The sequence below is a fragment of the Oncorhynchus clarkii genome, chromosome 30 (assembly GCF_045791955.1).
Source record: "Oncorhynchus clarkii lewisi isolate Uvic-CL-2024 chromosome 30, UVic_Ocla_1.0, whole genome shotgun sequence".
Taxonomy (NCBI): Eukaryota; Metazoa; Chordata; class Actinopteri; order Salmoniformes; family Salmonidae; genus Oncorhynchus; species Oncorhynchus clarkii.
Window position 1 is genome coordinate 9,828,135 of NC_092176.1, and position 15,199 is coordinate 9,843,333.

Consider the following 15,199-nt stretch of genomic DNA (forward strand, 5'->3'; position numbering starts at 1 on the left):
ACACACACACACACACACACACACACACACACACACACACACACACACACACACACACACACACACACACACACACACACACACACAGACAACATGCATACCCACGTGAACACACACAATAATTACCCTGTCCTCAAATAGGCAATGAAGATGGATCGAAACCATCACATCCCATTTACTCTCCAATTTCACCTGGATGGAGGCCTTTCAATTACTCTTACACACACAGACACACACACACACACACACACACACATATACCACGTACTCTCTGACAGTTATATTTATATCATCCTCATGTACACTACCGTTCAAAAGTTTGGGGTCACTTAGACGTTTCCTTGTTTCTGACAGAAAAGCAATTTTTTGTTCATTAAAATATCATCAAATTAATCTGAAATACAGTGTAGACATTGTCAATGTTGTAAATGACTATTGTAGCTGGAAACGGCTGATTTTTAATGGAATATCTACATAGGCGTACAGCAACCATCACTCCTGTGTTCCAATGGAACGTTGCATTAGCTAATGCAAGTTTATCATTTTAAATGGCTAATTGATCATTCAAAAACCTTTTTGCAATTATGTTAGCACAGCTGAAAACTGTTGTCCTGATTAAAGAGGCAATATAACTGGCCTTCTTTAGACTAGTTGAGTATCTGGAGCATCAGCATTTGTGGGTTTGATTACAGGCTCAAAATATCCATATCCTTTCTTCTGAGACTCATCAGTCTATTCTTATTCTGAGAAATGAAGGCTATTCCATGGGAAAAATAGGCAAGAAACTGAAGATCTCGTACAACGAGGTGTACTACTCCCTTCACAGGACAGCGCAAAATGCTTCCAACCAGAATAGAAAGAGGAGTGTGAGGCCCCGGTGCACAACAGAGCAAGAGGACAAGTACATTAGAGTGTCTAGTTTGAGAAACAGACGCCTCACAAGTCCTTAACTGGCAGCTTCATGAAATAGTACTCGCAAAACACCTATCTCAACGTCAACAATGAAGAGGCGACTCCGGGATGCTGGCCTTCTTGGCAGAGTTGCAAAGAAAAAGCCCTATCTCAGACTGGCCAATACAAAGAAAAAGCCATATCTCAGACTGGCCAATACAAAGAAAAAGCCATATCTCAGACTGGCCAATACAAAGAAAAAGCCCTATCTCAGACTGGCCAATACAAAGAAAAAGCCCTATCTCAGACTGGCCAATACAAAGAAAAAGCCCTATCTCAGACTGGCCAATACAAAGAAAAAGCCATATCTCAGACTGGCCAATACAAAGAAAAAGCCCTATCTCAGACTGGCCAATACAAAGAAAAAGCCCTATCTCAGACTGGCCAATACAAAGAAAAAGCCCTATCTCAGACTGGCCAATACAAAGAAAAAGCCCTATCTCAGACTGGCCAATACAAAGAAAAAGCCCTATCTCAGACTGGCCAATACAAAGAAAAAGCCCTATCTCAGACTGGCCAATACAAAGAAAAAGCCCTATCTCAGACTGGCCAATACAAAGAAAAAGCCCTATCTCAGACTGGCCAATACAAAGAAAAGATGGGCAAAATAACACAGACACTGGACAGAGGAAGATTGTAAAAAAAGTGTTATGGACAGACTAATCTAAGTTTGAGGTCACAAATAAGAACATTCGTGAGATGCAAAAAAAAAATGAAAAGATGCTGGATGAGTGCTTCACACCATCTGTCAAGCATGGTGGAGGCAGTGTGATGGTCTGGGGGTGCTTTGGTGGTGGTAAAGTGGGAGATTTGTACAGGTTAAAAAGGATCTTGAAGAAGGAAGGCTATCACTCCATTTTGCAACGCCATGCCATACCCTGTGGACGGCGTTTAGTTGGAGGCAATTTCCTCGTACAACAGGACAATGACCCAAAGCACAGCTCCAAACTATGCAAGACCTATTTAGGGAAGAAACAGTCAGCTGGTATTCTGTCTATAATGGAGTGGCCAGCACAGTCAACGGATCTCAACCCTATTGAGCTGTTGTGGGAACAGCTTTACCGTATGGTAGGTAATAAGTGCCCTTCAAGCCAATCCAACTTGTGGGAGGTGCTTCTGGAAGCATGTGGTGAAATCTCTTCAGATTACCTCAACAAATTGACAACTAGAATTCCAAAGGTCTGCAAGGCTGTAGTTGCTGCAAATGGAGGATTCTTTGACGAAAGCAAAGTTTGAAGGACACAATTTTTATTTCAATTATAAATCATTATTTTTGGGGCCTCCCGGGTGGCGCAGTGGTTAAGGGCGCTGTACTGCAGCGCCAGCTGTGCCATCAGAGACTCTGGATTTGCTGCCAGGCTCTGTCATAACCGGCCGCGACTGGGAGGTCGTGGGGCGACCCTCAATTGGCCTAGCGTCGTCCGGGTTAGGGTGGGCTTGGCCGGCAGGGATATCCTTGTCTCATTGCGCACCAGCGACTCCTGTGGCGGGCTGGGCGCAGTGCACGCTAACCAAGGTTGCCAGGTGCATGGTGTTTCCTCCAACACATTGGTGCGGGTGGCTTCCGGGTTGGATGCGCGCTGTGTTAAGAAGCAGTGCGGCTTGGTTGGGTTGTGTATCGGAGGACGCATGACTTTCAACCTTCGTCTTTTTGAGTTGAGCGATGAGTTGTAGCGATGAGACAAGATAGTAGCTACTACAACAATTGGATACCACGAAATTGGGGAGAAAAAGGGGTTAAAATAAAATAAAAAATAATAATAACCATTATTTATAACCTTGTCAACATCTTGACTATATTTCCTATTCATTTTGCAACTCATTTCATGTATATTTTCATGGAAAACAAGGACGTTTCTAAGTGACCCCAAACTTTTGAACGGTAGTGTACGTATGCATATACTTACATTATTCATCATGTGAGGTGAAATGGGTATATTTTGGGAGATGAGCACTCATTCTGTTTGATTTGATGAAGAGCCGGTTCGGATCAAAACGGTGTCAATAAAGTAATTGGGAGAAGAAACAGTGTGAGAGCCTTCCTGTTCTTCACAAGTATTCTTTCTTAGCCCAGCACCGATGTTTTTAAGGATGTGCGTATGACAACAAACTTTGTTACATTCATTGTTCACACGTTAAACACAATCAGGAATGCTCATACACATGCTCATAGAGACACACAGTACTGGAGGTAACTCTTACACATACATACGCTAATTTCTCTCTCTGCAGGACCCCATTCCAAGGGGGCAATGTGTGTCATCTCTCAGTAGCGGAAAAATAATGAACAAGCAAGCTTACAGACAAATTCTCTCTCCCCTTTGGTGTCTGAAGGGCTTTTAGAACAAGGGAAAGAGAGAGACGGAGAGCTACTCTATTGATTCATAACCTGAGGGGAGGCACGAGTTAAAGACAGCTGAAATCAAGGTGCACCACCAAATTGAGCCATTTAGAAGGGAAGATGGGTTTGGAGATGTGATGGCGGGAGGAGGGGGAGGGAGGAGGATGGAGGGAGGGATTACAGGAATAGATTCATGACCCTGTGGCTGGGATCCTCAGCACGCTCCAGCGTTTCTGAACACGCAGCTCATACGTGGAGCTGCAAGGTGCCCTTCACACACATGCCGTCATGCGACAAAATCTGGGAGAACTGCCGCATTCCCTCTCTTTTACCCTCCCCCTGCTTTCCCTTCCTTCCTCCTTCCCGCTATCTTACCTCCTCTCTCCCTCTGATTTGCTCTGTACCCCTTCCTTCTTTTTTATCTCTTGCTTACTGTACCATACTCCATCGAAGGGTCTCCACTCACTCTTGATTTCTCTCTCTCTCTCTCTCTCTCTCTCTCTCTCTCTCTCTCTCTCTCTCTCTCTCTCTCTCTCTCTCTCTCTCTCTCTCTCTCTCTCTCTCTCTCTCTCTTCCCTGCTTTTCTACTGGGACCACACTGCATACGAGCTACTTCACAGTTTTTGTTTCCGTTTCCAAAGTGTGTCAACTAGGAGAATATATGATACTGTATATTGCAGTTTCCTCTGCTCGGAGCTTCAGACAGCAGCTCTTTATACAGCTGATTCTAATCACATGTATCAAAAGCACGGAGCTATGATATGACTGGTTTACTCACAGTGTTAATCATCTCTATCAGTAAAAAAACATTTCATTTATTTATTTATTCACAAAGCAAGAAAGAAAGAAATTCCCAGTGAGTAGTGATGTATAGATCACATACAGATGATGTAAATGTCTCCCTCTCTCTCTTCCTTATTGTTTCTTTCTTTTCTCTATGTTTCAGATAACCGTTTTTCGGATGGGGTCTGAGGGACACCAGGACATTGACCTGGCCATTCTCACTGCTCTTCTAAAAGGTAATTGACACATAGCTAATATTTAAAGAGGCTCCTTAAGTCAGACAGTGGGCTTCAGAAGGTTATAGAACACAATCCTCCAATTGAGCCAATCCGTTCAACTCTAGCACAGTTAAGACTCTCCCTCTCCTCCTCCCCTGTTTCACTGCTCTATCCCTCCCTCTATCCCTCTCGTAATCCATAGTTTCGACTTGTTGTTTAGTGCATGGTATTGATCAGGAGCGTAGGATCCAACGCTGCTGGTTCCGAGGCCTTCGGAGCAGATCCTTTGGGCCTGTTTTCAAATATATACCAGGTGATTGACTCACTCTGAGTTCCTTAGTGGAACGCTGTATCTGAGGACCTTCATAATTCATGTTTGGCAGCATGTCAAGGAGATGCATGTTTCTAGCATGTTTACACTCTCTATGCATCCTTCTCCCCCACACTCATTATTTTTTTGCATCTCATCTCCTCCTGTTCACATCTCTCTGTCCATCTCCCTCTCTATTTCTGTGATTGGCCTCTGTATCTGGCATGATGGACTGTCACAAGCTTGGCCAGTATAGAGTGCAGACTTTTAATATGCAAACTGTGTGTTTTCACAGAGAGAAAGAGGTAGAGAGAGAGAGAGAGATTGTGTGCGAGAGACTGACACACTGAAAGAAATAGGGAGAGATCGAGAGAGAGAGAGAGACAGAGAAAAAGAGAGTGAGAGAGAAAGAAAGAAAGATAGAGGGTCATCGATGCGGGATAAGGTCAATAAACTCCAGCGACGACAGAGCTGCGGAGAGCAAAGTGTTATTTAAAACCAGTGATAAGCGCGAGCAGTCCCTTTTAATACCGACTTCTCTATTAAACTCCTATTACACCACTCTGCATCTCGTCGCCACGCTCTGTAAAAGCTCCCATTATTAAGCCTGTGAAATATCTCTGCTGAGTAGGACCGCCAGTCATCATAAAAGGTGTGTCGCCTCAAACTTGCCTCCCTTCAGCATTTAAGTTTTCAAACTACCGGTTAAAGTGCTTTTCACAAAAGAATTTATCACATCACCGACAGCTTGACAAATATATCTTCTCAAAAAGAAAGCAAGAGGTAGGTGTCGGAGGCCAAGAACAACTGCCTTGGGCTTTCCTTTAAGAAGAACCACACAAATACAGCAATCTCCTTTGTTGCTTGCTAAACAGTGATGTTCTGCCCACCCACAGAGAAAAAAGTAAATGCAACCTTCCCAAGCTAGCAGGAGAAGTGATTTGAGATTGCAGTCGGCGACTGCTGACGGAATGATCTACAAATCACCATGCACCACAAATAACTATTCCTTATTATTTGTTGATCGACTGAGCAAAATTGATGCTCTCGAACATGGTGTATTGTCCCCTCTGTTCCTTCTCCTAGGTGCCAACGCATCGGCTCCTGACCAGCTCAGCCTGGCCCTGGCGTGGAACCGAGTGGACATTGCCCGCAGCCAGATCTTCATCTACGGACAGCAGTGGCCGGTAAGACCCAGCCTATCTCGTCTCACTCCCTTGTTTACAGTATAGACTACAGACAGCCCTGTCCAAGTGAAAGTGTAATCCATCCATATGCTGTTTCTTGATGGTTAAGCCTGAGTTGACTGACTGTGCCTTCCCTGTTTGTATGGTAGGTGGGTTCTCTGGAGCAGTCTATGTTGGATGCCCTAGTGCTGGACAGAGTGGACTTCGTCAAGCTGCTGATCGAGAACGGAGTGAGCATGCATCGCTTCCTCACCCTCTCCAGACTGGAGGAGCTCTACAACACGGTACTTCAGCTCCACCATGGCTGACAGCTCTGAACTCTGACCTCTCACTGACTTCATGTCACATGGAATGTATCAAACAGTCATAACAATGTTGCAACAACTGCCATAACCCCTGGTATTTGTAGAACAAAAAATGTTATATACTATTATACTCCCTCCTGGTTTTCCTCTGTAAGGTATGCATTCCTAAAGCCTTTATAGCGGCTACATAAGACAATATAACATCCTTCATATGTGTTCATTATGAACAACGGCATAATACTTGATTCAAATGAACCATTTGTCGTAGCTCTGCAGCTTGCTGCAGGTCGGGGCATGACTCACAGACTGAACTGTGCTTGTGTTTGTTTTGTCAGAGGCATGGACCATCCAACACACTACACCACCTGGTCAGAGACGTCAAAAAGGTACAGTTACGCGTGTGTGACCGCGTAGGCGTTGGTGTGAGAGTTCGCCTGTGTGCGAACGCAAGGGCAGCACTTTTTCTATTGGTCTCGACTTTGTGTTGCTTTTGTTTTGCGGATTGTGTTTAGCTCTGTAGATCGCTATTGTTGCTAGCGGCGCATCTAGGAGCCGGATTTTCTCCTTTCTCAGCTGGGGTTACAGCCGCGGCTGCCTAGAGATGTCTTCGTCTTTTGTCTCTCTCTACCCCTCCCATTACTCTTTCTTTTGCTCTGTACACACTCACTCCATTTGAGTCCGGTATTATGTACCCATATGCACCACAACCCTAGATTGGTCAAACGTATTGTAGTCCTGCAGATCTGACATTAAACCAGGGAAGGCCCACCTCTAATTAGGGTTGTCACAGTTAACTTAGCCTAGGTCCAATTACTCAAAATGAGCTGTCATTATGTATTGCTATATGTGTAACTTAGGCCAAATTGAGTATCTCTTCGAGTATTGAGTGTGTACAACATCATCATGTCATTAATTATAGAGCCTTTCGAGTGCATATGACTGTTGAGTGCATATGAGGCATTCATTTCTCCACTACTCTCTGTCTCGGTGTCTGTCTTGCTTGTCCCTTAGCCCTCTAATACTGATTCTATCCTATAATACACCAAAGGCACTAACTTTATTAGCTTTAATGAACAAGCTGTTATGCCCTTAAATGCTTGTATATTCAAATGTTATACATGCTTTTGAATTGTAAGACTTATAAAACTTACAGCCTACACAGTATATGCTTATAAATGTGTATAATGTTTACAAATAATGGAATGTTTAGTTATTAATAGTTTATAAATCGTTCATTAATAAGTTATTATTACATTTGTGACAGTGTTACCCCAAAGCCTTTAGATAATAATCTGACCGGACTACAGTACCTATGTAACAAAACAATTGTACGCGTCCTTAATTCAAGATTATGACCTCTAGTGAGAGCTCATAGAAAGGTCAGCAGCATCAGTATTCAGATCAGATTAATAAAAGCATAATGAATTGCAGTAACATGTGCTACAATGGGAGAGCTGTAGAGGTTACGGTGAGTGTAACCATCCATGATCTAAACTTTCCCAAAGTCCTTAGCTCTATACGCAGGGTGAGAAGGATTCCGGTACTTCAGGGGATTGGACTAATCAATCTCACGCACACACACACACACACGTGCACACGCACACTAGTGATGCTCAGGTTGACTCAAAAGCCGCAGCCCCCGCGGGTTATATCTGTGAGGCGGGCAGGTTAAAGGTCATAAAATATTGTGTGGATGAAGGGCAAGTGGTTGGCGGTTGAATAAATATAAAACAATGGGTTAAAATACATAAATCTGTCATTCTTTTGCAATTCATTTCTACAGGCTACATTGAGGTTTTTCTTTCAGCATTTGTATATGGTGTCAGTGCGTAGCCTAAGCCTAAGCTTTTGAGTCTAACTGAAGTGTGCCAAATACACGGCAATTACCAAATGCTTTTGGGACCTTGGGCATAAAAAGTTCACGTCGATCCACTGAGACAAAAAGAGTAATGAAGGACAATGACATTTTATTTTATTTTATTTGACAATGTCGGGGTTAAATTCAATAAGAGAAAATCTGTGAAATGGTGAGTTAAAATAAATCAAAGGGAGGGACAGAATGGTAGTCTGATGTTGTAGAGGAGATGACCAGAACAGTAGTCTAATGTTATAGAAGAGATGGACAGAACAGTAGTCTAATGTTATAGGAGGACCAGAACAATAGTCTAATGCTATAGAAGAGATGACCAGAACAGTAGTCTAATGTTATAGAAGAGAGGGACAGAACAGTAGTGTAATGTTATAGGAGGGAGGGACAGAACAGTAGTCTAATGTTATAGAAGGGAAGGACAGAACAGTCGTGTAATGTTATAGGAAGGAGGGACAGAACAGTAGTGTAATGTTATTTAAGGGAGGGACAGAACAGTAATCTAATGTTATAGAAGGGAGGGACAGAACAGTCGTGTAATGTTATAGGAGGGAGGCACAGAACAGTAGTCTAATGTTATAGAAGGGAGGGACAGAACAGCAGTGTAATGTTATAGGAGGGAGGAACAGAACAGTAGTCTAATGTTATAGAAGAGAGGGACAGAACAGTAGTGTAATGTTGTTTAAGGGAGGGACAGAACAGTAATCTAATGTTATAGAAGAGAGGGACAGAACAGTAGTGTAATGTTATAGGAGGGAGGGACAGAACAGTACTGTAATGTTATAGGAGGGAGGGACAGAACAGTAGTCTAATGTTATAGAAGAGAGGGACAGAACAGTAGTGTAATGTTATTTAAGGGAGGGACAGAACAGTAATCTAATGTCATAGAAGAGAGGGACAGAACAGTAGTGTAATGTCAAAGGAGGGAGGGACAGAACAGTAGTGTAATGTTATAGGAGGGAGGGACTGAACAGTAGTGTAATGTTATAGAAGAGAGGGACAGAACAGCAGTGTAATGTTATAGGAGGGAGGGACAGAACAGTAGTCTAATGTTATAGAAGAGAGGGACAGAACAGTAGTGTAATGTTATTTAAGGGAGGGACAGAACAGTAATCTAATGTTATAGAAGAGAGGGACAGAACAGTAGTGTAATGTTATAGGAGGGAGGGACAGAACAGTACTGTAATGTTATAGGAGGGAGGGACAGAACAGTAGTGTAATGTTATAGGAGAGAGGGACAGAACAGTAGTGTAATGTTATAGAAGAGAGGGACAGAACAGTAGTGTAATGTTATTTAAGGGAGGGACAGAACAGTAGTCTAATGTTATAGAAGGGAGGGACAGAACAGTAGTGTAATGTTATAGCAGGGAGGGACAGAACAGTAGTCTAATGTTATAGAAGGGAGGGACAGAACAGTCGTGTAATGTTATAGAAGAGAGGGACAGAACAATAGTGTAATGTTATAGAAGGGAGGGACAGAACAGTAGTGTAATGTTATAGGAGGGAGGGACAGAACAGTAATCTAATGTTATAGAAGAAAGGGACAGAACAGCAGTGTAATGTTATAGGAGGGAGGAACACAACAGTAGTCTAATGTTATAGAAGGGAGGGACAGAACAGTAGTGTAATGTTATAGGAGGGAGGGACAGAACAGTAATCTAATGTTATAGAAGAGAGGGACAGAACAGCAGTGTAATGTTATAGGAGGGAGGAACACAACAGTAGTCTAATGTTATGGAAGAGAGGGACAGAACAGTAGTGTAATGTTATTTAAGGGCGGGACAGAACAGTAGTCTAATGTTATAGAAGAGAGGGACAGAACAGCAGTGTAATGTTATAGGAGGGAGGAACAGAACAGTAGTCTAATGTCATAGAAGAGAGGGACAGAACAGTAGTGTAATGTCATAGGAGGGAGGGACAGAACAGTAGTGTAATGTTATAGGAGGGAGGGACAGAACAGTATTGTAATGTTATTTAAGGGAGGGACAGAACAGTAATCTAATGTTATAGAAGAGAGGGACAGATGAGTAGTGTAATGTTATAGGAGGGAGGGACAGAACAGTAGTGTAATGTCATAGGAGGGAGGGACAGAACAGTAGTGTAATGTTACTAAGGGAGGGACAGAACAGTAGTGTAATGTTATTTAAGGGAGGGACAGAACAGTAATCTAGTGTTATAGAAGGGAGGGACAGAACAGTCGTGTAATGTTATAGGAGGGAGGCACAGAACAGTAGTCTAATGTTATAGAAGAGAGGGACAGAACAGCAGTGTAATGTTATAGGAGGGAGGAACAGAACAGTAGTCTAATGTTATAGAAGAGAGGGACAGAACAGTAGTGTAATGTTGTTTAAGGGAGGGACAGAACAGTAATCTAATGTTATAGAAGAGAGGGACAGAACAGTAGTGTAATGTTATAGGAGGGAGGGACAGAACAGTACTGTAATGTTATAGGAGGGAGGGACAGAACAGTAGTCTAATGTTATAGAAGAGAGGGACAGAACAGTAGTGTAATGTTATTTAAGGGAGGGACAGAACAGTAATCTAATGTCATAGAAGAGAGGGACAGAACAGTAGTGTCATGTCAAAGGAGGGAGGGACAGAACAGTAGTGTAATGTTATAGGAGGGAGGGACTGAACAGTAGTGTAATGTTATAGAAGAGAGGGACAGAACAGCAGTGTAATGTTATAGGAGGGAGGGACAGAACAGTAGTCTAATGTTATAGAAGAGAGGGACAGAACAGTAGTGTAATGTTATTTAAGGGAGGGACAGAACAGTAATCTAATGTTATAGAAGAGAGGGACAGAACAGTAGTGTAATGTTATAGGAGGGAGGGACTGAACAGTAGTGTAATGTTATAGAAGAGAGGGACAGAACAGCAGTGTAATGTTATAGGAGGGAGGGACAGAACAGTAGTCTAATGTTATAGAAGAGAGGGACAGAACAGTAGTGTAATGTTATTTAAGGGAGGGACAGAACAGTAATCTAATGTTATAGAAGAGAGGGACAGAACAGTAGTGTAATGTTATAGGAGGGAGGGACAGAACAGTACTGTAATGTTGTAGGAGAGAGGGACAGAACAGTAGTGTAATGTTATAGAAGAGAGGGACAGAACAGTAGTGTAATGTTATTTAAGGGAGGGACAGAACAGTAGTCTAATGTTATAGAAGGGAGGGACAGAACAGTAGTGTAATGTTATAGCAGGGAGGGACATAACAGTAGTCTAATGTTATAGAAGGGAGGGACAGAACAGTCGTGTAATGTTATAGAAGAGAGGGACAGAACAGTAGTGTAATGTTATTTAAGGGAGGGACAGAATGGTAGTCTGATGTTGTAGAGGAGATGACCAGAACAGTAGTCTAATGTTATAGAAGAGATGGACAGAACAGTAGTCTAATGTTATAGGAGGACCAGAACAATAGTCTAATGCTATAGAAGAGATGACCAGAACAGTAGTCTAATGTTATAGAAGAGAGGGACAGAACAGTAGTGTAATGTTATAGGAGGGAGGGACAGAACAGTAGTCTAATGTTATAGAAGGGAGGGACAGAACAGTAGTCTAATGTTATAGAAGGGAGGGACAGAACAGTCGTGTAATGTTATAGGAAGGAGGGACAGAACAGTAGTGTAATGTTATAGAAGAGAGGGACAGAACAGTAGTGTAATGTTATAGAAGAGAGGGACAGAACAGTAGTGTAATGTTATAGGAGGGAGGCACAGAACAGTAGTCTAATGTTATAGAAGGGAGGGACAGAACAGTCGTGTAATGTTATAGGAGGGAGGCACAGAACAGTAGTCTAATGTTATAGGAGGGAGGGACAGAACAGTAGTGTAATGTTGTAGAAGGGAGGGACAGAACAGTAGTGTAATGTTATTTAAGGGAGGGACAGAACAGTAATCTAATGGTATAGAAGGGAGGGACAGAACAGTCGTGTAATGTTATAGGAGGGAGGCACAGAACAGTAGTCTAATGTTATAGAAGAGAGGGACAGAACAGCAGTGTAATGTTATAGGAGGGAGGAACAGAACAGTAGTCTAATGTTATAGAAGAGAGGGACAGAACAGTAGTGTAATGTTGTTTAAGGGAGGGACAGAACAGTAATCTAATGTTATAGAAGAGAGGGACAGAACAGTAGTGTAATGTTATAGGAGGGAGGGACAGAACAGTACTGTAATGTTATAGGAGGGAGGGACAGAACAGTAGTCTAATGTTATAGAAGAGAGGGACAGAACAGTAGTGTAATGTTATTTAAGGGAGGGACAGAACAGTAATCTAATGTCATAGAAGAGAGGGACAGAACAGTAGTGTAATGTCAAAGGAGGGAGGGACAGAACAGTAGTGTAATGTTATAGGAGGGAGGGACAGAACAGTAGTCTAATGTTATAGCAGGGAGGGACAGAACAGTAGTGTAATGTTATAGAAGAGAGGGACAGAACAGTAGTGTAATGTTATTTAAGGGAGGGACAGAACAGTAGTCTAATGTTATAGAAGGGAGGGACAGAACAGTAGTGTAATGTTATAGCAGGGAGGGACAGAACAGTAGTCTAATGTTATAGAAGGGAGGGACAGAACAGTCGTGTAATGTTATAGAAGAGAGGGACAGAACAGTAGTGTAACGTTATTTAAGGGAGGGACAGAACAGTAGTCTAATGTTATAGAAGGGAGGGACAGAACAGTAGTGTAATGTTGTAGAAGGGAGGAACAGAACAATAGTGTAATGTTATAGAAGGGAGGGACAGAACAGTCGTGTAATGTTATAGGAGGGAGGCACAGAACAGTAGTCTAATGTTATAGAAGAGAGGGACAGAACAGCAGTGTAATGTTATAGGAGGGAGGAACACAACAGTAGTCTAATGTTATAGGAGGGAGGGACAGAACAGTATTGTAATGTTATTTAAGGGAGGGACAGAACAGTAATCTAATGTTATAGAAGAGAGGGACAGATGAGTAGTGTAATGTTATAGGAGGGAGGGACAGAACAGTAGTGTAATGTCATAGGAGGGAGGGACAGAACAGTAGTGTAATGTTACTAAGGGAGGGACAGAACAGTAATCTAATGTTATAGAAGAGAGGGACAGAACAGTAGTCTAATGTTATAGAAGGGAGGGACAGAACAGTAGTGTAATGTTAAAGGAGGGAGGGACAGAACAGTAGTCTAATGTTATAGAAGGGAGGGACAGAACAGTAGTGTAATGTTATAGGAGGGAGGGACAGAACAGTAGTGTAATGTTATAGGAGGGAGGGACAGAACAGTAGTGTAATGTTATAGAAGGGAGGGACAGAACAGTAGTGTAATGTTGTAGAAGGGAGGAACAGAACAATAGTGTAATGTTATAGAAGGGAGGGACAGAACAGTCGTGTAATGTTATAGGAGGGAGGCACAGAACAGTAGTCTAATGTTATAGAAGAGAGGGACAGAACAGCAGTGTAATGTTATAGGAGGGAGGAACACAACAGTAGTCTAATGTTATAGGAGGGAGGGACAGAACAGTATTGTAATGTTATTTAAGGGAGGGACAGAACAGTAATCTAATGTTATAGAAGAGAGGGACAGATGAGTAGTGTAATGTTATAGGAGGGAGGGACAGAACAGTAGTGTAATGTCATAGGAGGGAGGGACAGAACAGTAGTGTAATGTTACTAAGGGAGGGACAGAACAGTAATCTAATGTTATAGAAGAGAGGGACAGAACAGTAGTCTAATGTTATAGAAGGGAGGGACAGAACAGTAGTGTAATGTTAAAGGAGGGAGGGACAGAACAGTAGTCTAATGTTATAGAAGGGAGGGACAGAACAGTAGTGTAATGTTATAGGAGGGAGGGACAGAACAGTAGTGTAATGTTATAGGAGGGAGGGACAGAACAGTAGTGTAATGTTATAGAAGAGAGGGACAGAACAGCAGTGTAATGTTATAGGAGGGAGGGACAGAACAGTAGTCTAATGTTATAGAAGAGAGGGACAGAACAGTAGTGTAATGTTATTTAAGGGAGGGACAGAACAGTAATCTAATGTTATAGAAGAGAGGGACAGAACAGTAGTGTAATGTAATAGGAGGGAGGGACAGAACAGTACTGTAATGTTATAGGAGGGAGGGACAGAACAGTAGAGTAATGTTATAGGAGAGAGGGACAGAACAGTAGTGTAATGTTATAGAAGAGAGGGACAGAACAGTAGTGTAATGTTATTTAAGGGAGGGACAGAACAGTAGTCTAATGTTATAGAAGGTAGGGACAGAACAGTAATCTAATGTTATAGAAGGGAGGGACAGAACAGTAGTGTAATGTTATAGCAGGGAGGGACAGAACAGTAGTCTAATGTTATAGAAGGGAGGGACAGAACAGTAGTGTAATGTTATAGGAGGGAGGGACAGAACAGTAGTGTAATGTCATAGGAGGGAGGGACAGAACAGTAGTGTAATGTTACTAAGGGAGGGACAGAACAGTAATCTAATGTTATAGAAGAGAGGGACAGAACAGTAGTCTAATGTTATAGAAGGGAGGGACAGAACAGTAGTGTAATGTTATAGGAGGGAGGGACAGAACAGTAGTCTAATGTTATAGAAGGGAGGGACAGAACAGTAGTGTAATGTTATAGGAGGGAGGGACAGAACAGTAGTGTAATGTTATAGAAGAGAGGGACAGAACAGCAGTGTAATGTTATAGGAGGGAGGGACAGAACAGTAGTCTAATGTTATAGAAGAGAGGGACAGAACAGTAGTGTAATGTTATTTAAGGGAGGGACAGAACAGTAATCTAATGTTATAGAAGAGAGGGACAGAACAGTAGTGTAATGTAATAGGAGGGAGGGACAGAACAGTACTGTAATGTTATAGGGGGGAGGGACAGAACAGTAGAGTAATGTTATAGGAGAGAGGGACAGAACAGTAGTGTAATGTTATAGAAGAGAGGGACAGAACAGTAGTGTAATGTTATTTAAGGGAGGGACAGAACAGTAGTCTAATGTTATAGAAGGTAGGGACAGAACAGTCGTGTAATGTTATAGAAGAGAGGGACAGAACAGTAGTGTAATGTTATTTAAGGGAGGGACAGAACAGTAGTCTAATGTTATAGAAGGGAGGGACAGAACAGTAGTGTAATGTTGTAGAAGGGAGGAACAGAACAATAGTGTAATGTTATAGAAGGGAGGGACAGAACAGTAGTGTAATGTTATAGGAGGGAGGGACAGAACAGTAGTGTAATGTTATAGGAGGGAGGGACAGAACAGTAGTGTAATGTTATT

The 15,199-nt window shown here is 42.3% G+C and overlaps 1 protein-coding gene across 1 annotated transcript in view; it reads left to right on the forward strand.

Moving 5' to 3' along the window:
* The window catches only part of LOC139389305 (transient receptor potential cation channel, subfamily M, member 3), a 286,121-nt gene that overhangs the window by 187,586 nt on the left and 83,336 nt on the right, over positions 1-15,199 (forward strand). The window contains 4 exon segments of the mRNA XM_071135930.1: positions 4,239-4,311; positions 5,690-5,790; positions 5,940-6,074; positions 6,431-6,481. Coding sequence (XP_070992031.1) covers positions 4,239-4,311; positions 5,690-5,790; positions 5,940-6,074; positions 6,431-6,481 — 360 coding nt within the window.